At 37.8% G+C, this 27,219-nt stretch overlaps 2 protein-coding genes, 1 long non-coding RNA gene and 2 pseudogenes across 6 annotated transcripts; 2 read left to right on the plus strand and 3 right to left on the minus strand.

Annotated features, from left to right (window-relative positions):
• Positions 1 to 993: 993 nt before the first annotated feature.
• On the plus strand, positions 994 to 2,211 carry LOC137712000 (early nodulin-like protein 8). Its single transcript, XM_068451152.2, has 2 exons — positions 994 to 1,366; positions 1,658 to 2,211. The coding sequence occupies exons 1-2, from the start codon at positions 1,174 to 1,176 to the stop codon at positions 2,059 to 2,061; spliced, it is 597 nt and encodes a 198-aa protein (XP_068307253.2). The 5' UTR covers positions 994 to 1,173; the 3' UTR covers positions 2,062 to 2,211.
• Positions 2,212 to 3,342: 1,131 nt separating this feature from the next.
• LOC137712284 (putative N(6)-adenosine-methyltransferase MT-A70-like) lies at positions 3,343 to 5,866 on the minus strand (annotated as a pseudogene). The gene is made up of 6 exons (XR_015955644.1): positions 5,827 to 5,866; positions 5,599 to 5,717; positions 5,151 to 5,502; positions 4,811 to 5,027; positions 4,448 to 4,527; positions 3,343 to 3,901 (listed from the first exon to the last, which is right to left on the minus strand). The product of XR_015955644.1 is annotated as a putative N(6)-adenosine-methyltransferase MT-A70-like (transcript).
• An 899-nt stretch (positions 5,867 to 6,765) lies between these two features.
• On the minus strand, positions 6,766 to 12,123 carry LOC137713776 (oligopeptide transporter 7). Its single transcript, XM_068453127.2, has 7 exons — positions 11,374 to 12,123; positions 10,793 to 11,289; positions 10,534 to 10,631; positions 8,636 to 9,205; positions 8,203 to 8,458; positions 7,782 to 7,964; positions 6,766 to 7,579 (listed from the first exon to the last, which is right to left on the minus strand). Exons 1-7 carry the CDS (start codon positions 11,435 to 11,437, stop codon positions 6,974 to 6,976), a joined length of 2,274 nt encoding a protein of 757 aa, XP_068309228.2. The 5' UTR covers positions 11,438 to 12,123; the 3' UTR covers positions 6,766 to 6,973.
• A 2,764-nt stretch (positions 12,124 to 14,887) lies between these two features.
• Positions 14,888 to 16,928, minus strand: LOC148691172 (uncharacterized). 3 transcript variants are annotated; one of them, XR_015955635.1, is made up of 3 exons: positions 15,706 to 16,928; positions 15,380 to 15,501; positions 14,888 to 15,175 (listed from the first exon to the last, which is right to left on the minus strand). It is a non-coding gene; the product is annotated as an uncharacterized LOC148691172 (long non-coding RNA). The 3 variants fall into 3 exon arrangements; XR_015955634.1 differs by having other exon boundaries at positions 14,888 to 15,201; XR_015955633.1 differs by having other exon boundaries at positions 14,888 to 15,501.
• Positions 16,929 to 18,313: 1,385 nt separating this feature from the next.
• LOC148691173 (transcription factor bHLH147-like) lies at positions 18,314 to 26,998 on the plus strand (annotated as a pseudogene).
• Positions 26,999 to 27,219: the final 221 nt, after the last annotated feature.

The following is a 27,219-nucleotide window of genomic DNA, read 5'->3' on the forward strand; positions in this document are numbered from 1 at the left end:
AGTGTGAGAAAGACTTTTTTGAAACAAATTCAAGGGATTGGTTATCGCAATTCTTTCTTTGCAAAATTATCAGCAATTATTATTGGTATGGAGTTTGCTTATCAGTTGGGTTGACATTGTCTTTGGTTGGAAAATGACTCTTCTAGTGATATTTCTGCTCCCCAATTGACTAATTTCGATCCTCATTGGCCCCTTTCGTACACAATGGTCTATATGTTTGGACCGCATTCGGAAATGACTTTTTACGCCTCTCACATATATCGCGAGGGAACTGTTGTCGCGAACAACTTTGCTAACATGGACTTGTCTTCTCCAACTTTGGTATGACATGATTCCTCTCTAGTGGTGGCTCGTGTTGCTTTGTTTTCAAACTATGCTAGCTTTCTTGGCTTTTGCTTCTCAAATTAATGTGCATCTCGACATACATGTTTGCCTGACTATCTTATTTTCTTTTCTTAACCTGTGATGTTGCTTGATCTGTTTTGCAGATTTACACTTTTAGGTTTAGCTTTAGAGGAGTTAGGTTTCATATCCCTATTTTTCCCCTGTATCTTTATTGTTTTCGTTTATATAAATGTAAGGTTTATGTCCCATATTTTTAAATTATTTTTTCTTGTATTATGAGTACTTAGGTTTATATCATCCCTGATCATGTGTAACATTTTTTTTTATTATCAATAAAAGTTTTCTCATACCGTCGAACTTTTTCAAAAAAAAACAGAAAAAATTTCATCTGTAAAAACTTTCCAAATAATTTCTTATTAATGACTCGAGATGCAACGGTGGCAATGGTTGTCTCACCTAAATCCTTCTCTTGCATGTCTTCCATAATTTTTTTTGTCCAATTTGATAATCAGAAATAAACAAATAAACAAATGTGTAAACATACCCTTTTTTTAATGTTCTTTTGATGTTTTACTCTTTTTGAGACAGCTGGCTGGTTTGCATCGAGTCTTTTGACAATTTTAAAAGATGGAAACCATTATCTTAATTTGCCCAATCTCACACAAACCAGGGCATTTGGTAATTGTGTCTTCGGGCTGTCTGTCTCCAGAGACACCCTCATAGCCGATAGGACTTGCCCTCCAGCCTGTGACTAATTCTTAAAACTCTCTCTTAAATTCAAGACTCTCAAGTTAGAGAGAAGTTAGAGAGAGAGAGAGAGAGAGAGAGATGGCCAATCTCAGAACTCCAAGATTCCAGTTCCTATTGGCTCTGCAGTTCCTCATGCTAATACAGTCCCAGGTGCTCTGCTACCAGTACAAAGTAGGAGATCTAGATGCTTGGGGAATACCAACTTCTGCAAATCCACACGTCTACACCAAATGGTCAAAATACCACCAATTCAAGCTTGGAGATTCTCTTTGTAAGTTTCTTCTTCCTTTTTTCTCATTACGAATTCGCATATCTCGGTTAGATCGGTTGACTTGAGCAGTATGGCCGTTTCATTGCACCCCACCTCAAATCGCCTTTCTCAGTAATGTATAGCGGTTTAGAATATCAAATTGTTGAACAAATCACTAAAACAACAAAAGGAAGACCAAATGGTTTCATTTCTCTCATGTGTGGGCCAGAACAATGTCCTGGCCCCATTGCAACAAGTTCGAATAGAATAGTTTAGAATATCACCTTTCTCATTTTGGTTCTCAAAATGCAGTGTTCTTGTACCCACCAAGCCAAGACTCGGTGATTCAAGTGACAGCACAATCCTACAGCAGCTGCAACCTCAAAGATCCAATCTTGTCCATGAACGACGGCAACTCTCTCTTCAATTTCACCACATTGGGGGATTTCTACTTCACCAGCGGCGAACCGGGCCATTGCCAACAGAACCAGAAGCTGCACATTTCTTTTCTGTCGGGCAATGGCTCTGCTTACTCTCCCTCCGCCGGTCCCAGTGCATTGGATGCTTCCGCTCCTTCTTACCCCACCGTCTTCGGCAGCATCCCGGCTCCGCCTACTTCTGCACCGCATTCTTCTGCACCGTCGCCAAGGTTTCCGGTTTTCGCAGCAGCGGTTGTTGGATTTGGGGTGTTTGCATTACACAGTGGTAATCTTTGAAGATCTTAAACATAGATGAGTTGAATTTTCTCCCCACGTTTGGACAGTGATTCTTTTTTCTTTTTACCATTAATATTGGTTCAATATTATGGAGGTTGTGGTTTCGTAATTCTTTTTGTTAATTCAATAGAATAAAGCAAATTACCAGAATTACTGTTCTTTGGTTTCTTTTGGTGAAACTCCGAGTTTTCGGAAAATCGTTGCGAGAGAAATAGAAACATAATTATATTAATTGTCTGATATTTCAAATTTTTTGGATTGAGAGGGGTGTAAAAGGATATCTTTTACCTCAAAGAGAAGGTTACAAAGTGGGTTACTTTTTTTGGTAATCGAGAAAGATAACATTGGTTTCCTCCCCATGTCAAAGAAGAAGGAGAGGCCGACAGAACCCCGCCCGCTGATTATGGTGGGTGACCAGTTATAGTAGTTTATACAATTATTAAGTTTCCAGCTGGATGAGCATGTTGCTCGCCTGTGATAAGAGATTTTTTAATGTGTTTGAAATATAACAGATACGTAATATGTTATTATACAAGTTTAAAGTAGATAGACATTTAAAAAAAACGAAAAATAAAAAAAGAAACTTTCCTCTAGGCACATAATAACGTACAGAATACCTCTCCGTGTTTAGAACACTTTGAAAAATCTCTCACCCACGATGGTGTGACAATGTCCATCTCCATCTTGGACAAGGATTGTCTGCCCTTCTGTTTGTATGGTCACGGTTAAGCCATGTCAACATTTTATATTACTATTCATTGTTGTCTTATCACTTCCGGTGCCCTCCTGTTTGTGTGGTCACGGTTAAACCATGTTAACATTTTATATTACTATTCATTTTTGTCTTATTATCTCTATAAAAAAACAATATAAAATATTAACGTGGTTTAACCATGATTATACAAAATAGGAGGACATAAGAGGGCAGACAATCTTTGTCCCTCCATCTTACATTCTTATGTGGGTCCAATCAAAATTATGCAGCATATCATTGATAAAAAATAAATAAAGTGCAAGAAATGAGAAAATTTTATGTCACTCATACGTATTTTAAGACTTGTATTGCATAAGTGCATTGTCATGGTAACATTTTGGGTTAATAATATAAAAATATTTATTAATTTCACCGTTATATGTTCTTGTCTCGTGTTATACAAGTTCTTAAATGCATCGGATTAGAATCAAAGAGTTCAAATTCCGATCCAAAAATCTTTCAAAGTTATAATAGCCTTTGGATGCACCGGATGCACACACGACGCGACTACCAGGGAACAACAGCAGTAAATAACGATCAAACATCATAAGCTCAGAACTATAGTAACTGTAAAACATTGCATGCTCAATTATATATGGCACAGAAGTACACTATCTAAGCCTCGTTGTACTACCGATTTTTTTTCTTTCTTCTTATCTTAATACTAAAAAGAGGTAAACACATCTGACAAAATCGACGACGATCAAGGAGTCCCTCTCAACCTCATCACATTACTATCATAATCCGAGCAAGGGCCGGGCGGGACTTCCTTTCGACATCTCAGTACAAACAACGGAACGCTTTTTTGGTTGAGTAATTGTGATGGATCAAGTGGATACTCAACCGGCAATTTCAACATCCATTGGTGATGGCCTCACTTCAGAGGCAGCATAGGGTGCCTCCGGAACTGCAGGTTCTGAGAATGGACACAGCATTTGGGCAGCATTAGAGTCGACTTCCATGGCAGAGGGCCTGGGTGGGGAAGCGGGCTGCACCTCCACATCCGGATAAGCAGCTTTGAATCGTGCACGCAGGCCTTCATCCACCAATCTTACACCAATGAGTTGATTACCTAGTGACATCCACCTGAAACAAGATACTTCGGAACAAAATTAAAGAAAAACATAAAAACCATAATCCAAAAAATGGACGTCACTTTGGGACACACATGTGAATAGCCACCCCAAGTGGCTAAAAGTAAGAAAGTATCTCGCCTCTCAGTAATTCTTATCCGTCCCCAGACAAGATGGGAAGCAAAAAATGCTCATAAACGGGATGTCTGTCTGCAAACGAGTGGAGGATTAGAAAGCTTGATCTTCAACTAAAGGCCCCACAGACAACAAGAGGGAATAAACAATGGTAAACGCATTATAATTACCCGAAAGAGTTATAATGTTCATCTACCCTCATTAGCATGATAGCAGACTTTGCCTTTACGAGTTGTAAATCAAATCTCTTTTAACCTACGAAACCTAAAGACAATGCTAGATTCAGATTGTCACCGGTTGTCACAGGATCCTCTACTACCCTCATTATCAATTCATGCAAAAAGTCACTACTTACTACGTTGGTGATCAACAGCAATGAAGGAACTTCATTTAACAATTACAACCGGTAGTCAAGAAATCATACCCTGCATGAGTATTGTGCATGCGAGCAAACAGTTCTAGCTTTCTTGTCCTTGGACTTACCCTCTCCAGCAAAGGATACATCTGCAGGAGTGTATATAAAGACAATAATTAAACAAATAATGATAATATAAAGACGATAATCATGATAAAACTATTGACAATAATTAAACAAATAATGATAATATAAAGACGATAATCATGATAAAACTATCTAGAAGAAGGCAACAACTTCTAGATTACCACCACTTAACTTGTAAGGGAAAAAGTACAAATTCTATTATTGTTCACCCTGTAAGCGCATTAGGAAGAATTATATTCGAATAGGAATTTCACTGCAGAATTAGACGAAGTATATTCCCCTAACCTCATCTGGCTTACGGCTCGTCTCTCTGACCTCGGCAACAATGACATCAGTATCGATATTTCAATTTACTATGGGATCCCCCTTTATTCCAACGAGACAATGCTCCTTGCTATGATTAAGCCAGTGGCCAGCCCGCCCTGTTCTAATTATTCGTTGGAGTTGATTAGTCTTTACTCAAATTATCTCCTCAATTCGCTTGTATCCCCAAAGTTCTAAACTGCAAGAAGGAGGGTGGTATTTCGGTGAGCCAAAGCCAAAGAATAAGCAGATCCAATTAAGCATCTTTGATTATATGCATCAGGAAACATATAGTTGACAGATGGCCAAAGTATACACATACCATTCACGCCCAAGCTCCATTGCACGTCCAGTGACCCAAAGGAAAATCAGACCATCCGTCTGCAATGCTGGAACATTAAGATTGCACATTTCATCGTCAGCCATTGTCCCATAGGGCAATTCCATATGAATGTCCCCCGGTGGATCTGCCATTATCACTCCAAATTGTCCTATAATGTCCATTCTAAAGTTGCGTATATCACAGTTAATCCACTCTGGTTGAGTTCAACCTCGGAACAGTATTCAGCACGCTGAGGCCTTAATTGTCTAGGGGGACCGAGATCTCGAGGCCCCATCATCATGTGTGAGACATCAGGTGTTGGATCAAGCTCATAGTGGACATACTTGCACGTCTAACAATGAAGAGAAAAGTGTAATACTTCATGAAAAGTAGTCATTAGAATAAATTTAGTTTATCACTCAAGTAATGGGATGGGGGTAACGTTTACCTTCATGTGACGACAAGTTTCTGGAAAAGAACAGTCTCCTAAATTGACATCAGTATGTAGAGCGATTATTCGCCTAAAATGAACCTGATAAAAGAGAGAATAAAATGACAAGCGAAAACCTAAATAGTTTTAAGTACTAAGATCGAAGTTATTTGCAGTAATTTCAGGATAAAAATTCGAAATACAATCACCAAAAAAAAACTTCGAATAAGTTCACATAAAAATAACTAAGTGAATAGGAAAATAGCGAATACAGATATATTTCCATTTCTGAAACAGGAAAAACCAATTATACAATCCTCCAAAAGGGGATGCTGCAAGTCAAAATTAAAACAGAGTTCATTCATTTAGTACCATTACACTTGCCAGCAGGAATTTTTGGGGTATTTCAGCACATTATTAGCTAGTTATTATCTCCGTTATCCAAGTAAGGACATTTCCATCTAATTTATGCAAAAAAAATTTATTAAGTTATTATAAACTTATTTATAAAATTATAATTTATTTGATTTGAAATATTTAAAAATGAAATAAAATTAACAATTGAAAGTAAAATTATTCTCCTCCCAACTCCCTAACCTTCTCCCTAACATTACCCCCTCTATTTTCTATGTTACAACTTTAATCATTTTTTCAGATTGAAAGTTTTATCTCTTATATGTGTTATTTCTCATTGATTTGCATTTTTCTATAAAGAGAGAGGGTAATTATATCTTATATGATTTTTCTTATGAATTTTTTAAAAGAGATTGAATGAAATGTTCTTAATTGGCTAATAGAGACAAACACGATGACTAAATTAGCCAAATCCAAGACATGGGGACTAAATTGCTCATATGGCTATACGACAATGACCATTTTGACATTTAAGCCATTCTTTTATGAATACGCAGAAAACCTATTCCTTCATCAATAAGCCCTCATTAATGTTCAAAAGAAAGATTCTCGCGTGTCAGTCGCGTACATCTTTTTTACGATCATCAAATGATCGTTGTAAATGCTAATCAATTGCACTAGAGATTCAAAAAAGGTTAGACCACGACTCTCGGAATTCTATTCATATAAGATAAATTCCAATAGGATTCCAAAGAATGTTTCAATTAAAAGAATGTTTCAATTAACATAGTATTCATTGTTAGGTTACATTAGACTTGTAATTGGGTAACATTTTGTTGAACCCTAGTGAGGTTGCCAAATAACAATTAATTCAAGAATCAACGATACATGGGCAAATTACAATGAATCCCATTTGTTTCCTGATTACAAATCAACAATACAAACAATCAATTGGAATTTTATAATCAATTTCGTATCTAGTGCAATTCTTCAACAATAAAAAACAAAGGGATTATATACAACTTACAATTTCTTTCTTCTATGTGTAAGTAGGGCAACCCTCAACAACCACTCCTTTGGCCGTAGGACAAGTAGCCAAAGGACAACCATCAAGGTCATTCCCCCACCAGCTAAGACTAATGTCCTCCAACCCCAAGCTAAAATACAAAAGTACCCCCATAAAGGCAAGTCCAGCATCAAGTGCCCCAGAGAGTACATAATTATGGCGCCTCCACCAGTCTGGTCTATATCTATACACCACAAAACCAGATAGAAACCCTAAAATAATCCAAGAAGTGTAGTTCACCGCTGTAGCTGGCGGCATCGATCCTGTCGCACCGATTAGGACCGGCATGTTGATGAGCCTAATCCACTCTTGTTGTGGGAAGGCCTTGGCAGCCAACCATACAAAAATGGGGGCAATTGCCCCAACTAGGAAGAACCAGTTGATTGCCTCATATATGCCTAAGTCACCAAATATTCTTCTAGGACCAATCAAGCCCCAAATGACCGAGGCATCATAAAATACTGTGTCACTAGGGCAAGTCCATATTGATGACGTGTCCTCACATATGTCCGGGATTGTTTCCATTAGCCACCAAGCTGTGCTCAGGTATATAATGGCAGCTATTAGGGTTCCCACAACCTAAGAGGTGATCAACATCAATATTAGTAAAAAAGGCAATAAGAGTAAATTGTAGGGGACTTTTGTGGTCAACCGAGGTATAGATACCCATATGTTTATATCTCTCGTCACAAGAATGTGTCCTAATCACATGAAGAGAGATATAGAAAGATGAAAATATATGTCTAGTTTATCTCTCGTAAATTAGGAATAGGAATTGTACCTGGGCCATAAACATAGTTCTGGGAGGGATTTTCATGTAGTGACCAAGCTTGAAGTCTTGCAAAAATGTGATGGCTTGTGTCATACTTATGTAGCCATACACCTTGAAGCACATATTGGCTACTGGGTATCCTGGGTAGATGTACCCAATTATATACTCAGTGATGATGTTTAAGCCTGGTGTCTGTAATTAGAAATGGAGATATACATTGAAAGGTGAATGAAGAAACCAAAATAGGTAAAATTTGAATATGAAAATATTAGCAAGGTTAATTGGAGCACTACTCGAGGGGGTTTGTGTACCATTGGAAGGGAGTTGGAGTGTTATCATAAGGATGTTGTAGCGGTTATATATTTCTCAATTTTGAAAGAGGTTTGAGTGAAAATATTAGCTAGAATAAGTTGAGGTGTCGAAAAAGTACCTGATTTGTGATGGCAGTGATGATACCAATGGGGAGGGTGAAGACAATGGCAATAGCACAAGCGAGTAAAACACCCCACCAAGGCAACTGGAGCTGCTCAATATAATATTGACAGGAAAATATAGTGACTGCAATGTTGACCAAAAGTATGATCACAAACCACCACTCAGGCACTTGGTTGTACCTCTGCATCAACCTTGTGTGTATGTCCATTTTCTTCTCCTTGAAACTTGCTTTGCTTTGCTCCCATATTTCCCTACATACCATATAGCCAAAGAATGAGCTGCAAAACCTACATTCCTATTATTGATTGTATATTATGTGTTTATCTGTCTCATCACATAAATAATTATGTGCTCCAAGATATAAACACGAAATTATAAAAACCGGTGCCTAGTTAAAACGCATTGTGATATGAAATGTGACTAGTTACCTTCCATGAAATAAAGCAACATGTACAACTGTGGCGGTAAGCGCAGCAAAGCCAACACCGTATGTTATGGCGAAAAACGTGCTGAGATAAAGCGGACCTTCCCGATTGTATGCTTCCAAATCAAGGTGAAAATTTGAGTCAATGATGGCTGTTATGTTGTATTCTTGACCATCCGATGTGAACAATGTGTCTGAGAAAATGGGGAAGGTTTTGGCTTTGTAGATATTAAACCAATAGCAAATGGGAGTCAATATGTACATGACAAAGAAGAAACCAGCTGCCACGTTGGCTGTGGCAAACCATGGGCTTGCAAGTGGGCTTCCAAGGTAAGAGGAGATGGTTGACCAGTCAATCCCAACAGCGCCAATTCCAAGCCCATAAAGACCTGAGCCAAGCTGTTGGGCCAAGACATTGTTGGGGAAAATCCAACATATCCATGAAAGGGAAGTTAGCATCTGAAAGAGGTAGCCTGGGAAAACATAGTAGGCAAAGCTGCACATGAAGGAAATTAGGAAGAACTGGGTACGTGTCAACCCACCCTTGGGCCTTGCTTCGTTCTCATGGAGGGCCCTGTGACATGAGTTCTCTCAAATGTTAGTTATCCAATAATATGTGGAATGAGACGTGACATGTTATTATTTTGCTTTAGTAATGAGACTTAAAGTGAGATGATGCATGAACAAATGAAAGTATTGTAACTTGCTAACTCAAAAGGGTGTGGTTTTAATACTTCGTAGCACTCAGTAGTATGAATGTTATAGTTTTAGGTTTGATCCCAAACTCAATCATACATTTTATATACCACTTAATGCTACATAATATAACTTATCATATTTTACGTTTTTTTAATTATTAAAATAGTTGACATTTGTTAATTTTTTTAGTGAAATGATGTATTTACTAATGTATGGAATATTTGGACTAATACACACACAATAATCTAGCTATAATAATTTAATATTAAACTCGTTGTATACAAAGAAGAACCCAAGAGCTGTTCTAGCGCAATGATTCGCCTTAGCTCAATTAATGAAGAATCTTTTAAGTGATTTTGACTTGCATACAAAAATATGAGAAAGACTTGTTTTGGTTTTTTATGTAAACAAACAAAATGCAATTGGGTATTTCTTTTGTGTGTTGGACAGCCCAACCCGTCATTCTGAATTTGTGATTAGAAATCATCTCTGATCCACAACAGTTCATCAATAATACTTTAGTTTTTTTTTTTTTTTTAATATTCATGTGCGTACAGTGGTTGGGTGTCGACCACCGATGAATATAAATTTTACAAAAATTAGAATATGGGTATTTTTTTCAATTATTTTTAAAATGATAGAAAATATTTTTGAAGAAAATGTTTTTAAAATCAATTCTTAATAAAAATACAAGTGAATATTGAAAAAGTATTTGAAGTAATTTCTACAAAAAAAACACATACGATTAAAAAGCAAAAACACTTTCAAACAAAGCTTATATCAATAGCTAGCTAACAATGACAAGCGATTGCCCTTCACATTTCTAAAATATTTATATATAGAAATGATACAGATGTTAAAAAATATGCCAAAACAATGCAAACAACTAATATCCCTGTCGTTTCCTTGTAGCATTATAAACTTTTGTGTCATGCATGGGCAGCTATACTGAAAACAACACTGCTTGAATGCAAACACCTACCCTTCTTCTAAACCCTCCAAACCGATCGATGTACCAACCGATCAAAAGTAATAAGCTCGATAGCCACCCAAAAAACACCGGAATCCATGATTATTCGTAACCCAAAAATATAGAGAAAAAAAAAAAACCAAAGATATAGAGGGAAAAAAATGAGATGACAAATTTAACCACACCTTAATGCGGTAAAATTATATAGTAATGGTTAAAAAAAGTGTACGTACCTGAACAGTGAAACTTGAACCAGGTTTGCTGGCCACCACATAGCAGCTGGTTCAACCAAGTATCTTCTAAAAATCCCAGCCCAACCAAACCCTAATACCTACCAACCATTCAATAATTCAAAGCCCATCAACCCCTAATCAACAAAATATCAAAACAAATCTTCTTCAACAAATAAATCAATTAATTAACTAAAACCGATGAAACAAAAAGCTTCAGAATTTAACCGCTGGTTGATAAAATAAGTTTTGACCTAGCTACCTGAGTTGTTAGGATAACAAGCAAGGACACGAAGAAAGTGATGTGCTTCTTGTAAAAAACTTTAACCACGGTAACAATATGGATCGCGTAGACGGTGCCAGCGCCGGAGTTGGCGAAGATGGTAATTAGAACATGTTCCTTGACGTTGAAAGGGCCAGGGTTTAGCGTAAATTCCCAGCGGGACCCTTTGAAGAAGACACGGTTGGTGATTTTGGAAGCCATAAGCTGCCCCAGAGGCACCACCGCAATCTGGGCGGAGATTGCGGTAATGGAGAGGGGCTCGGTTCTGTACCAGAAGAATTGGTTGAGGAAGGAGAGGAGGACGCAGGAGAGAGTGCCTAGGACCCACATTCGGAACGTCAGGACGGGGAGGGAGGGATCGTCGGTTGTCGGCACAGTTAGCGCTACTTGTTCCACTGGTGAGTTTTCTTCTTCTGTTGATCCGGAAGATGATGATTGGCCATGGAAGCCTTCATGTTTTTTCTCTTCCTTAGGAACTGCAAATATTCCATTAAAAAAAAAAAAGTAAAATTAGGAAAAGAAACAAAGAGAAAAATGGAAAATAAAAGAAGGGGACTTACTGAGAAGGGAGGTGATTTCATGAGAGGATGCTTCTTCCATGGATTCTCTGCTACTTTCTGTCATTCTGTGTTTTTTTTCCTAAAATTTATCACATGGATTTTTGGATATAAATAGGTGGGATTGTTTTGTAAGGTGGTGAGAAATTGAATAACATGACATATCAGAGGACTGAGAATATTAAGAGAGGATAGGAGGTAATTAGCTAAATTGGCTAAATTAACTAGTAGGTCAATATGTGAGTTGTTGCAGCTGCACCCCCACGTGGTGCGCTTTTTTAGTTTTTTATGTCTCTATATATGTTTTTGTTTTAGGGTTCATGATCAACGTTGGAACATACATATCAGTAAATTCAACCAAATTTGAATTCTATAATTTACAAATTGTTCGAATTCAATATCAGATCAGTAAATTTTTACTAAATTTTTTGTTTAATACTTTGTGAAACTGTACCGAACCATGTAAAAAATTCACTAGATAATAAATGCTATAATCGGAACAACTTATTTTTTTCAACATTAAAATTTATTTTTAAATAAAATTCATTGTACAATAAACGTTATAATCGGAACAATTTATTTTTTCCAACATCTAAAATTTATTTCTAAATAATTTATTCAAATTTATATATCACGTTTGAAAGGAATAAATAAAAGACTTTTTTCCTTGCTGGGAATGATATGGAAGTGTTATTCAATATTATTCACAAAAGTGGATCATCCTAAATGAAACATTGGTGGGAATGATATGGAAGTGTTATTCAATATTATTCATAAAAGTGGGTCATCCTAAATGAAACATTGGTAAGAACTAATTGTGAAAGCTATTGGCCCATATTGCGGTGGTGATCATGTACAGCAGGACAAAAGATGGCAAACGAGAAGAGTTTTGAGGGGTCCATTACAGCCTACCAAAACAGTAGGATGCAGTGTGGCACCTACCCTTCCAATCCAACCCAAGGCCAACTGATTTTTCCGTTGAGTGTCTAAATTACACTTTTTGGTCAAAATTCAAATATTATTCTTGAATCTCTGTAGACTTGCGTATGGAATTCACGATACACATTCGTCCACGTAAAGTCACTGCGCGCTGGTACTAGCCCGAATAAAATACCTTACCTTTCTTGTATATCATAATCTCTTCCTAGACTCTTTTTCCTTGAAAACGAGATTTTGGATGAGTTTATAACTAGTTAAACAACTCTTCATGTTATCAATTTTTTTAATGTATTAGAGTAAGTTACTTTACGTGTGAAATCAATGACTACACATGCTTTATCTCACTTTATTTGTATCGTTTACATATTTGACTTAAAATAGTGATGCTATTATGAGTTGATATATGATAATCTTATTTGTATTTTTTCACTTGTACATAAAATCAAATGTTTGACATTTTATATCATCAAAATGCTAAGGACTCGTTTGGTATCCTATTAAAAAAATTGATTTGATTGTTCTTAGATCCCTTTTTTAAGGACATCTCTAAAGAATAATACTTTTTTAATTCTCAAAAATTCAAAAACTTGTTTAGTTAAACTTTTGAAAATAACTATTTTGGTTGAATTCAAGCTTAGATTCAACCAAGGTCTGGTGCATTTATTTGAAACTGGAAAGGTCAAAGCTATTTCTTCCTCTCGAGCATCTCCTCTCATATTTTTTTTTTTTTTTTGAGAATGATATCATGATTTTCTGTAAAGTGAACAAGGCTAGTTTGGTACTAACCTGCAACTTTTCTTTAATGAGCATGGCTTGAATTCTGGATATTGGTGAATAAAGCAAAGTTTCATGTTCATCTAGGTAAGTAAGATGTTCATCGTCGGTCTCTAATTGGTTGAGAATTCCTAATGGAAGGCTTCCCTTTATTTATCTTGGGGTTCCAGTTTTTGTTGGACGACCTAAGGGTCCGTTTACTAATCCGTAATTATATTGAGAGAAATTGAATTGAGGAGGAATTTGATTGATAATGAATTGAAATGAGGTGGAATCGGAATCAGATTCCTGTTGAAGTTGTTTACTAAAACTGTCTGGAATTGGATTATGAATGATGTTGAATCCATATAAGTTGTTTACTAATCTACTTCAATCGGAATTAAAACTAAAATGATTACTAAATTGTCCTTACATAAATAAATTATTTTCATACTAATTAATTAAATTAAATTCCACCCATCAAATCTCCTTGCTCCGTTCCTAATCCCCAAGTAACTCTTCATTTTTCTTCTTTTTCGTAAAGTACGCACCACCTTCATACCCCAACTATCTTCAGCTTCCCCTTCTTATTTTTCCATCTCCCTCCATCTCTCTTCAACCACACAGCCACTGGAATATTCCCCACAACCACCATAGCAATGGATCCACCACCACTGCAGCTTCAATTCCAAGTGTTAAGAGTGTCGTTCAATTGACATGCGGCACCGAACGAGTTTCAAATCCGTTGTTCGCTAACGACAACCCATTCCACCAACTCAGTCTTCGAAGCCCATATTGGCATAAAATCATCCAGTATCGTGATTAAGCTGGTGAATGTGCAAGGGAGTCGGCAGACTGGGCAAGGAGAGTCACATGTACGAAGGGGGAGGTAGAAGATACGAGGGTAGTTTGGGTATAAAAGTTGGATTCCTGGAAGAGCCTTCTCCCCGAAACCCAAATACCACCTCCATCTAGGGATCCAATTCCAGGAGATTTAGGGATCCAATTCCTGATTTTAAGTGGACCCCATCTTGTTTTTTTATTCCGGAAATGTTAGTAAACAGCTTGAATGCCTGGAAAAAAATGCAATTCCGTTTCTTGCCATTCCGTTCCGCTTATTTCCAAATTTTGCCAGACAAGATTCATAATTGTATATCTGAATGGTGGTCATTCTCTTTCTATGTATTATTTCGACTATTATTAGCATGTTATCTCACAATTTTTCTATTTATGCTTGGCCTAAGATTGTTTTAGTACATGTTAGCAACTGGACGCGCAATTTTATTTGGACAGAGTATAAATTCTCAGGCCTATTTTCCTGTTTCTTGGAAGAAACACTATAATAGAATTGGTCTTTTGCGGCGCACAAAAAGCGCCATAAATGGTTATTCACGGTGTAAGCCCCCAAGCAGTAAAAGCCCCCGTCGTAAAAGATGTTTTGTCAAATACGACGTACTCTACTAATCGTGAATAATTTAAGCAAATCATGCCGTAAATGCATTTCAAGGCGTGCCTTGCATGCCTTAATTGATATTAGATACGGCGTTAAAGGAGTGTCATAATATTACGAAAACAATTATGGCATACATATGTGCCGTAATTTATATCTGATACGATGTTTATTGAATGTCATAATATTGTGAAAACAATTACGGCATACGTCGTATATTGTAAAGAAAGACTACCATCAACAATTATTGCTAATTTTGCATCCATAATTTACATTTATTATAACAATTCATTTTAGATGAACCTCACTTCATAACATCTAAATTAATATTGTAAAGAATACAATAAAAAGATAACAACAGTGATCATAAACACATTAAACTCAAAATACTTGGAATAATTAGTAGAAATTGTCAACTACAGTAAAATTGGAAGTTTTCACACAAACAAAAAATTTGAATTGTTTTGTTCCTCTTATAATTGATGTACATCCTAAAGTTGACAGAGGAAACTAATGATGACTACAAAGCTGCATCCTACCAAAAAAGCAATCTCCCAAGCACATCCTCCATGTCCATAGAGCATCCAATTTTGATCACAAAATGCACCATACCAACAAAAATCCAAGCAATTCTTCAAGAAGTGCTGAGCTAATTCTCAAATCCTGTTAGATCATCCAGTTAGAAAAACCTAGCAGATCCGAGAGCAAAGAAACATAAACAGGTGAATATTAATGATGACGATGATCATAATAATTTTTAAAGAGTTCACAACAAAAAATAGCGATTGCTAAATCTATATAACGAGATAAATCCACATGGATGGAGAAAGCCCATAACAAGTTGGGATCAAGTCACATAGGTTTTACCTTGGAAACTGAATACTAAATGAACATTCACATGCTCCTTGTGAAGTGGTGGTTTCATTCTTCCTCGCCTCCTATCACTTCCACCTTTTCAGTCAACAGAGTGACGTTTGTGAAGAGAACGTCTGCACAAAAGAAAACACAACAGATTTGGAAAACGTTTCAGGTGTGCTCACATCACATAACAGTTGCAAACCAACTCATGGAGGCATGAAATTTCTCATGTATGACAGTAGAAGATGAATGATGCCAAGTTTATGATATGCAAGACAAGCGACAATTTGTAGTTGAATGATTAGAAAGCTAAGTGAAAGAAACGTGTTTCTTACCGGTCTTCTTGGTAAATTTATAGCCTTCACACTGACATAGGTACGAGGGGTGGGCACCAAGAGGTTCCTCAGGCATTCCCTGTGTCTCCAGAGCCAACAAAAATGTACAAAAAAAATTGTATCAATACGAAATTAATACTCTGTTTTTCCCATTGAAACAACAAACCTTAGTTATCACACACCCATCAACATTGCTTCCAATTCCCAAGTCATTGAAAATTCTTACATAACATATTGCTTCAGTTACAAGCTTTATGCCTTCATCCCCTCTGCATCAAAGTAAATATCCAGAAATCTAAATGGGGACGTCACTGACTCACTACAAATAACCATATAATAGAATACTATTATAGGCATAAAATATGCAAACGCTATAAAAAATGCTATTAAAGGCATAAAATACTATTTGATAGCATTTTTAAGAAAAAAATGCTACAAATGAATGCTATTAAAGAGGGTTTGTGGTGTAGTGATAAACACACGGTGGCTCAATTCGAACTCCCCAACGATGCCCCCGCCACCAATTCCTTGGTACCGCGATGAGGGAAATCATACCACCTACTTCTAAACTGTAGAAACCGATCCAGAAATTCATGCAACGATTTATCACTAGCCACTGACAAGAATGGGGCAGCAGCAACACAAAAACAGTGAAAATATTATCAAGAAATTGATTATTCAGTGTCAAGTTTCCAGCTTTTGCAAGTCAAGATGTAAATGACATAGCAATAATTTTACCTTGTCGCTGAAACCTTAGGTTTAACTTCAGCAAGCCAGAGAGCTCTCTGTTAAGAAGATCCACCACTCTTCGCAACTCCAAGGCGTTCAATCCACCTTCGTCGACGCCGAGCCTAGCCACCACCGCCTCATCCTGGTGCAAGTAAATTACGAAATTGCCACCACGAGCTCTGCAGCGGTGTAAGTTTCAGCATTGGATTGCTGCTTGGGGAACGATTGCCGGAGAGAGGTGGAGAGCATGGGATTGGGATTCAGATTGGGCTCTCGAGGGATTGGATTGTTGTGGTCTGCATTCTTGGGGACGAAGACCCATTGGGGTTTTGGGAAACCCTTGCTTCCGACGGGTCGCAGGTGACAATTTCGGTTCGACATGTTGTACCTCGCGCTGAATCCGATCGGGTCTCTATTGAGGGCAAGTGAGACTAAGAGAGAGTTCGGCGTGGATTTGGGTGTCGTCACGCTAGAGAGAGAGAGACTGGAGAGAGGCGCCATTACCTCCCGCTCTAGATTTGGGAAGGAATCTGAAAAGGTAAAAATCATTATTTACCACGTGTCATTCGTATCATAAAAAGTAGGAACCTAAATATATGAAAATTCTATTTTATGACATAATGCAAAATCTTAAAAGAGATGGAAAGTTTGTTGTGTAAATTGTCAAATACGACACACAACACTTAAGCCATAAATATGTTTATTTAACGACTTACACAAAAGTGATGTTGTGAATGCGAGATTATTCATAAGTATTACGACATAAACTTTATGAATGTCGTGAATAATATTATTTAAGGCATGCCAATACTGAACGCTGTATATTTTAAGTCGTAAAAGATCCAAACTGTTGTAGTGAAATGTTGTGCCCCTCTAAGACATACTCCAACCCTTGGAGTAAAACTCAAATTTTAGATTCAAAACTTACCTCAACTTACTCCAACCCTTGGGACAAATATAACTTAAAACTCAAAACTCATTTATGGGTCAATTTTAGCTCAGGATTCCTTCAGGGTTAGTGGGCTGGCTCACCATATATGTATACTTTATTTAGTTTTATATTTATAAATTCATTAAATCTAACGGTTAAAATATAAAAATTTAAACCAATGGCTAAAGTAATTAAAAAGAAATTCTTTTATATGTTTCATATTTTTCATAGTGTTTCATGAGTTTCATGGTGTCGGTTAGTGATTTTTGAACATTTGTCCGAATCTAAATATTTTTTTGTTAAAATGTTCATAAAATTAAATTAGGATAGTCTACATAATTTTTTTTTCTTTTAAAATTTTACTTTAAGGAAAAAAAAAAGCCTAAATTCATTCTTTAATAATTTAGGGCTAAAATTTTAAACCAAAATGGTTGGAGCAAAAATGTTGTTTTTGGGTTAAAACCTAAATTTTCTAAGCTAAAAATTTTAGGTTTTAACCCAAGAGTTAGAGATGATCTAAAGGAAGGGGGTCTTGGAGTGAGGAATTTTCAAGCTCTTAATCAGGCCTTTCTTTTGAAGAAATTTTGGAATTTTTAGGGTAAATTACATAAAATTACCTTCATTATTGGATTAGTCACATTTTCATACCCCCATCTTTAAAAAATTTCAATGTCATACCTAATCTACGATTTTTTTACAATTTTATACCTTTCGTTAATTTGTCTATCAATTCTTCTATTAAATATTTTAATATTATTTTTACATGTGGGACCCACCCCTCACCCCCCAACTTCTCCCTTCCCCACCCTTACCGGCCACCCATCAATGACGGAGCCGCTTCTCGTTTTCATCATTTTCCTCTCACTTTCTTTCTTTCTCCTCCCCCCCACCCTTTTTCTCTAAACACTCTTATCCCACTTCTCTGTTTGATTAACAGAAAAAAAATCCCCATCCAAGAACATTCCAATTCCAATTCCCATTCCTCTGTTTGATTCTGAACCCCCCTCCCCAATTAAAGAGAGAATCAAACCCCATGACATCGACTTTGATTTCGAATCCCATAGCCACCTCTGATCGAGCTTGGGATTCTTCTAGAAGGTAAAAGAAGAAGAAAATCCAACCCAAGCAAGACCACCTCCACCAACAAGAACCCGCCCACAGCCACACCAAGTGGAAGTCCGAGGCCTAGCTGACACGCCCCAACCTCGATATCCCCACATATCAGAAAAGACACGTGTTGGTCGACACACAAGGGTGACGAAACCATTTTAAACATGCATGCAAATAAAAAATAAGTAATTAGAACGATTATGCTAAAGTAAGAACGTGTTCAGAGCATACAACTTAACCAGAACAATATGAAGGAATTACTAGGTAAAGATATGAATAAGATACGAATAAAGGAATGATACCTATGTTCAGAAGATTCAAGGATACCTAAGCTGAAGTGCCTTGACGCTGGGATCGAATGCCTCAATTCTAACTCCTGAGGGGGCATAAAATAGAAAGAGTGAGTGGACCAAAGTTTATAATAATAGTACAAATAATAAGAAAACCATTTTACTTTTGAACATAATAACCCCCTGTTTTGAAAACACATATATAATACTACATAGTAGGTTTTATAAAAACCCTAGCATGCCATGAAAAAACATCTGTTATGTACTCAACTAGGGGTATCATAGTCCCCCGAAGGCAGTACCTGTCCATCTCCCGAAGGTGAAGCTGTATAAAATAGCATACTTCCATATAGACACTAACTGTGGCTAGTGAAGTTGTCCGACACTACTTTCAGCAGTGAAGTTGGGGGTATATAATATATCATATCTCACTCCTCCATCATCAATGTCCTATGGCCATAGACATCAATATACCCGTGTTGTGTGGATATGTCGTATGATAACCCACTAAGTAAGTACCAAAAATATATCTCAAAATCTCGTATCAAACATCTGAGCTCACTAGCTCAAAGTCTCATCTCATAAATCCAAGATAAATCGTATTCATGAAATCCATAAAATAATTCATGTTCATAAAACCGTAATATAAATCATATTCGAAAACCATAGAAATCCATATAGGCAAATCCAATAGTTCAATACCTTTAATAAAACGTAATTTCAATAAATCAAACTATTTCGTAAACCATAATTATAAAAGTCCATAAATCATATTCAAATCATGAAATATGGAATGCATGCTAGGCTAATATTTATAAAAACAAGTAAGTTAAGAAGGGGTCCACTCACTGCTATTTTATTGCCTGAGTGCCGCTCGAACTAGCATGAATGAGATCACCTCCACTGATGAACCTAAACGCACATATAGAGGCCATTTAGTAAAATTCTATTAAAATGATCGAATTTGAGAAAATGGAGTGCGGATATGGAATCGGGACGTCAAAATTAGTCTAGGAGGAGTCTCGGACAAAACCTGAAAAGTCAACCCGAAATCAACAATCAATGGTCAACGTTGACCAGAAAGTCAAGGGTCACCGGGTCAACGTCGGGTTGGGTTGGGTCAATGGTTAGTGGGTTGGCCTGGTTCATTTGGGTCAAATGGGTTAGCCCAATATTGATTTGGGCTTGGGTTAAGTTTAGGTGGGTTGGGCCTAGGATAATGGGTTATGGACATGGGCCCGGTTCTAGGGTTAAAGGGGTTTGGGTCGGGTATTAGGTTTAGGGCTTGAGCTTAGTTTTGGATTGGGTATGATTATAAGGCCCAAAGGTTTGGGTCGGTTTAGTTAGGGCTGGGCTACCTCAGGCTGGGTCTGGCCCGTTACACTCGCGGGTTACTAGACCCTAAAGAAGAAGAAGGTCAGATTTCGGGCGGAATTTCCTAAGCTCCGATGGAGCTCAAATCTCAACTAAAAATCACGATTTAATATACCAAAATGAAGCCAGTGAAGCAATGAATCAAACCATACTTATCACGTGGCCTATCGCCCCCGAAGTTGGCCGAAAAAGGTCGGCAAGTCTCAGGTTCCCTCGCCGAAATCTGGGGAATTCTCCCATGCCATTTCTGCATTCAAACTTAACCCATTCATGCATGTAGGCTCAGTAACGCATCAGAAATTCAAAAGTAAGAGAAGGATGGTGTCCCCAAGGCTTACCATAGTCGAGATCGTGGTACACTCGTCGAAAAACCATTGGAAACAATTGTGGTACCATTGTACAGGGAAGGAGATGGAAGAATAGGTCTCAGTCAGGTCTCGGTTCGTGATGGAGAGGTCTCGAGGGTGGTGAGGTCACCGGAAAGTGACCCACAATAGTGGTGATCCAGTCACCCCGTGGTGTTTTCGTGTGTGTGTGTGTGTGTGTTTGTTCATTGAGAAAAAGAGACATAACTGAGAGATGGGAGATATAAGCTGAGGGAAGAAAAGGTAAGAGCTGGGGAACGAGAGAGAGTGTATCCCGGGAAAAAAAAAAAAAGAAAGGGAGAGAGTTCTGGAAAGACAATTTTCGACAGAGATAAAGAGAGAGAACGCATAGAGGAAGGTTACCCTAGAAATAGGGAGGGGATCTGCCACGTGTCAGCCTAGGGGAGGTCCTAATGAAGAAATATCTTCAATTATAAAATTACTAAAATGCCCCTATGTTTCAAATTCTGTAAAATCTTCATTCTAACTCCAAATTTGAATCTACTTGCACCCACGCGTTCGTAGCAATGAGTACTACGAGTATACGCTAAAAAGGGATCTTACATGACATGACAAGGTGGTCAACAAAAATCAACATTTTCGCCTTAAAAGGCATTTTCATAAATTCACATTTTAAAATTATAAAAATCGTAATATTTGGGGACGGGTCGTTACAATCTACCCCCTTAGGAAAATTTCATCCCCAAAATTTAAAATAACTTGTTATATGTACGATACTCGAAAATAGGGAGAAAATATGTATATATATACAAGGGAGAAATCAGGTTAGAGTGGCTACATAAAGGAGAATGCCATTTCGTCATGATTGGATTGCAATGATTCTTCTTTTATGCCTCCAAGCTCATACCTTATTCATTCCTCAATACTATAGTAGTACAACACTTATGTAAAACATAAAGTTGAAAATACAAATAATTATGTAATAACATAAGATAAAAAATATATGCGTATAATAAGCCAACTACAAGAATAGATATATATATTGTTCAAATACTTGTACTTAACTTAAAATCAAGAGAGGAAATAACTCACCCAAAATTTGAAATAATAAAAATACACATATGTAAATAAAATAATGTAGTTTGAAAATATTTGCTCGGAAAAACAAAACCAAGAATGAAAATGAGCCTTGCCCAAACATTAGTCATGCCACGTACTCTGAGAATGAGTGTGTCTTGAGTCGAGTCCTAATCATAGCAAACTAATAGCTCATGTTGTCGACAGGTTGACTTGCCCACTTGCTTAGTGAACCCAACAATTAAGCTATTGATATTACAGTCTGCAGTCTGTAATGCCGATAACTCATCGTTGTCTCGATAAGCAAATGAGAAGTTCCCGAGTCCTGAGAATGCCATAATACCATTTTTGCTTCCCAATGTAAGAATGTGCCTAGATCGTCCGATTCACATCTCAATTACGTTGTCGTACTATCCAGTGCACTAATCAGAGCTGCTAGAAGTGCTTCGACATCCACGTGAACATGAACATTAAGGTCCTGGAGTGAAGTAGTCGAAAGATGCGTAGAAGCGAACACATGTCGTAAAACATTTCTTTCGTGACTAATTGCGATGATCATTATCCTGATTGAGAGGTATAAAATTCGAGACCTATATTAGAAGAACCATAATTCTGACCGCTTCCTTCGAATAATGTTTACCGCCTCAAACTATTCACATAACTGGTCCCAAAATTACCAGGCTCGGAACCCATGATGGAATTTAATCTCAGTAGATGCATATAAAAGGTGTTTTAGAGTTGGGTGGGAGACACCCTTAAAATATTTGGGCAAATGAACATATATATATATATATGTATATGTATATGTATATCGTTAGAAAATAACTACTATAGTATGATACGATGCCTATGAATTGTAACAAGATAATAGGAGGTGATTGTTCATTTCTGCGTGTAGTTAGTGATTGGTGATGCAATCTGCTGACCACTTGCATTATTACTTTCACCAATCCCTTACTAAAAGACAGCTCAAAACCTCACAACCACTTGGAACTCTTCCTGCTAAGTCTAGTAAGCTTGTGAAAAGGTTATGCTCATAACGTTCCTGTCCGAATCGATATGAACTGGGCCCATGATTCAGCCGAGTCGATCCCTCTTGAATTCCTTACGGATTTAGTGAGAAATCATGTCAAGAAGGCTAATGATCTTAACTAAAAACTTCGACGTTTGAGTGGTTCTCCTAGACAATCTGTTCACTTCAGAAATGATACAAAGAATAGTAGGGTAACCCGATATTGACTATGACATATTTTAGTACCAAAAGGTGAAACTAGGATTACGAACAAAGCTAACGTGGACCAAAATGTTAGAGAGTCTGGAAGATTCAAAAATGAGGAACTCAACCAAATGGTTCTAGGTATAGTCCTCACGGACTGATGGATAATACACCGAATGAGATGGTCAACAAACGTCGAATCATTACCAAAGTCTCCACGGAAGGTGTCATTAAGTTTTCCAAGTACGGATGGTAGTTGTTAAACCTAAGTAGAAGATATGATGGTTCACTTCATACAGTGTTGATGTCAAAAGAAATTAACGTCACACGATCATGCTGCATCCGTGCACGACAAACCATTCAGTAAACATCACCGCCGGATTCGGCATTTATTGGTGTCATCGAAATGTGTAAGAACAATGGTAGGGTGAGGCAACATCTCAAACAAAACTGATTCGTTTCCTAACTGAAGATGAGAGTTTGGGTTATAGTCAATGAATCGATGACAAATGTTGATAGGAATCAACAAGATCAATGATATTTTGTAATTCACAACCCTTGAGAAGATCATCGATTACCGATTGTCACAACCTTGGATTTGGTAAGAATAACTTCTGCTATGCTCATGCTTCCCAAGAAAGGTACGAAGTCCAAGCGAGGTCAACAATTGAGAAATTTGTATAAAGCTGCATGTAGATGTCTAATAGCTAACCTTGTGGTCAGAGTAGACAAAGATGTTATCACTAAGACAATCACCGAGAAGATTTTTTGGAAGGTCCACACAAATTCCCTTAATGAAAACAACAAACCTGAGGAAAACTAATTCGGATTATAACTGATGCTTTCTTAATTTTTCTCCAACACAAACTTTGGGTATTTTGAGTAATCTCCCAATATGTATAACTTTGCCTGCCATTCCAAAGGAATGCATTTTGCAGAGTACCATCACAACCTCCGATCTTCAACTGATCCCAACTCGACTTTATCCCACTATACTTCATCCCACTAAGATTTCCTCTAACTCACGTCACTCCGATGTTGAATGTCATTCCTTGATCACTTACGTCAACTTAAGGCACAATCCGGACACGAGTTTCTTATTCTTCAATAGGATGTGACTATTCAGGTAGGACGAGGATTGCACATCCATGTTGAAAGACATCAACAAGTGGAAGCCATGACATCCAAATGATATCAAGGCCAACACACTACCAGAGTAGAAGAAGATCCTAAGTATACTCTGAACAAACTTGGCTCTGATACCAAATTGACATGCCCCAACCCCGATATCCCCACATACTAGGGTAGACACGTATTGGCTGACACCTGAGGGTGACGAAGACATTTTAAACATGCATGCAAATAAAGAATAAGTAATTAGAACGATTATGCCAAAACAAGAACGTTTTCAGAGCATACAACTTAACCAGAACAATATGAAGGAATTACTAGGAAAAGATACGAATAAAGGAATGATACCTACGCTGAGAAGATTCGAGGATACCTAAGATGAAGTGCCCTGACGCCGGGATCGAATGCCTCGATTCTAACTCTTGAGGGGGCGTAAAACAGAAAAGGTGAGTGGACCAATGTTTATAATAATACTACTAATAATAAGAAAACCATTTTAGTTTCGAACATAATAACCCCCTGTTTTGAAAACACATATATAATACTACATAGTAGGTTTTATAAACACCCTAGCATGCCATGAAAAACATTCGTGCTGTACTCAACTAGGGGTATCATAGTCGCCCGAAGACAGTACCTGTCCTTCACCCGAAGGTGAAGCTGAATAACTTGTCCATCGCATTAAGGTGAAGCTGAATAACCTGTCCATCACCGGAAGATGAAGCTGTATAAAATAGCATACATCCACACCGACACTAGCCGTGGCTAGTGAAGCTATCCGACACTGCTTTCAGCAGTGAAACTAGGGTATATAATATATCATACCTCACTCCTCCACCATCTGTACCTTATGGCCATAAACATCAACATACATGTGTTGTGTGGATGTGTTGTATGATAGCCCACTAGGTAAGTACCAAAAACATATCTCAACATCTCATATCAAACATCGGAGCTCACTAGCTCAAAGTCTCATCTCATAAATCCAAGATAAATCGTATTCATGAAATCCATAAAATAATTCATGTTCGTAAAACTGTAATATAAATTGTATTTAAAAACCATAGAAATCCATATATGCAAATCCAATAGTTCAATACCTTTAATAAAACGTAATTTCGATAAATCAAACTATTTTGTAAACCATAAGTATAACAGTCAATAGAGCATATTATAAATCATAATCAAATCATGAAATATGGAATGCATGCTAGGCTAATATTTTATAAAAACAAGTTAAAAAGAGGTCCACTCACTGATATTTTATCACCTCCACCGATGCACCTAAACGCACATATAAAGGCCATTTAGTAAAACTCTATTAAAATGATTGAATTTGAGAAAACGGAGAGCGGATTTGGAATCGGGACATCGAAATTAGTCTAGCATGAATCTCGGACGAAACCCAAAAAGTCAACGGTCAACGTTAACCAGAAAGTCAAGGGTCACCGGGTCAACGTCGGTTCGAGTCGGGTCAACATTTAGTGGGTTGGTTCGGTTCATGTCGGTTAAATGGGTTGGCCCAATATTGATTTGAGCTTGGGTTAAGTTTAGGTGGGTTAGGCCTAGGATAATGGATTATGGACATGAACCATGTTCTAGGGTTAAAGGGGTTTGGGTTGGGTATTGGGTTTAGGGCTTGGGCTTAGTTTTGGATTGGGTCTGATTCTAAGCTCCAAAGTTTTAGGTCGGTTTAGTTGGGGCTAGGCTGCCTCGGGCCGGGTTTGGCCCGTTACACTCGCGAGTCACTAGGCCCTAAATAAGAAGAAGGTTGGATTTCGGCAGGAATTTCCCAAGCTCCGATGGAGCTTAAATCTCAACTAAAAGTCACCATATAATATACCAAAATGAAGCTTGTGAAGCAAGGAATCAAACCATACTTATCTCGTGGCCTATCACTACTAGAGTTGGCCGAAAAATGGCCAGCAAGTCTAGTGTTTCCTTGTCGAAATCTGGGGAATTCTCCCGTGTCATTTCTACATTCAAACTTACCCCATTCATGTATGTAGGCCCAGTAACGCATCAAAAATTCAAAAGTAAGAGAATGATGGTGTCCTTGAGGCTTACCATAGCCGAGATCATGGTGCACTCGTTGGAAAACCATTGGAAACAATGGTGGTACCATTGTGCAGAGAAGGAAAAGGAATGAGGGGCCTCAGTCAGGTCTGGGTTCATGATGGAGAAATCTCGAGGGTGGTGGGGTCGCTGAAAATGACCCACAGTGGTAGTGATCTGGTCGTCGCGTGATGTTTGTGTGTGTGTGTGTGTTTGTTCACCAAGAAAGAGAGAGATAGCTGAGAGATGAGATATGTGAGCTAAGGGAAGAAGAGATGAGAGTTGAGGAGCGAGAAATAGTGCATCCTGAGAAAAAAAAAAAAAAAAAAAAAAAAAGAAGAGAATTTTAGAGATAGAATTTTCGAGAGAGATAGAAAGAGAACTTGGAGATGAAGGTTACCCCAGAAATAGGGAGGTGATCTGCCATATGGCAGCCTATGGGAGGTCCTAATGAGAAATATCTTCAATTATAAAATTACTAAAATGCCCATATATTATTTCAAATTCCGTAAAATCTTCGTTCTAACTCTAAATTCGAATCCGTTTAGGCCCACGCGTTTGTAGCAACGAGTACTAAGAGTATATGCCAAGAAAATGGATCTTACATGACATGATAAGGTGGTCAACAAAAATCAACGTTTTCGCCTTGAAGGGCATTTTCATAAATTCACATTTTAAAATTAGAAAAACTGTAATATTTATGGACGGATCGTTACACCAGCAGTACCTCTACTCATCCAAACTCCTCCATGCCCTCACCCAAGCCTCCATTAACTCGGCACCTGACTTCTCCATCGCCACCGCCAACTACTCCGCTTCCACTTCGACTCCACGACACCGCCGAGCCATTCGCGAGGCTGCCTATAGAGCTCTTGCCGTCACAACTAAGGGTAAGACCCATAGGAGCCGAGCCATTCTCACTAGCCGCCTTAAAATCAAGTTCCGTCAACAAAAACGGCAGAGATCCGCTGCGGCGACTGGGATCGGGTCGACCCGGCCCAAGAAACCCAAGTTCAGTGTCTATTAGCTGAAAGGGAAGGGTTTGCCGAAGTGAAGGGAAGATGATGAAAACTAGAAGTGGGGTGGGATCTGGGTTTAGGGAAGACGGGAGAGGGAAGAAAAGGTGAGGGGATAAGGGGTGGGTCCCCTATGCAAAAAAAAAAAATTAGTTTTTAATATTTAATTAATGTTTTAATAGAGAGTGGGCCCCGTCTCAAGCCACATCACTATTTAACAGAAGAATTGACAGACAAACTAACAGAGGATATGAAATTG

The sequence above is a fragment of the Pyrus communis genome, chromosome 14, assembly GCF_041283825.1.
Source record: "Pyrus communis isolate YQ-2024b chromosome 14, ASM4128382v1, whole genome shotgun sequence".
In the NCBI taxonomy this organism is placed as follows: Eukaryota; Viridiplantae; Streptophyta; class Magnoliopsida; order Rosales; family Rosaceae; genus Pyrus; species Pyrus communis.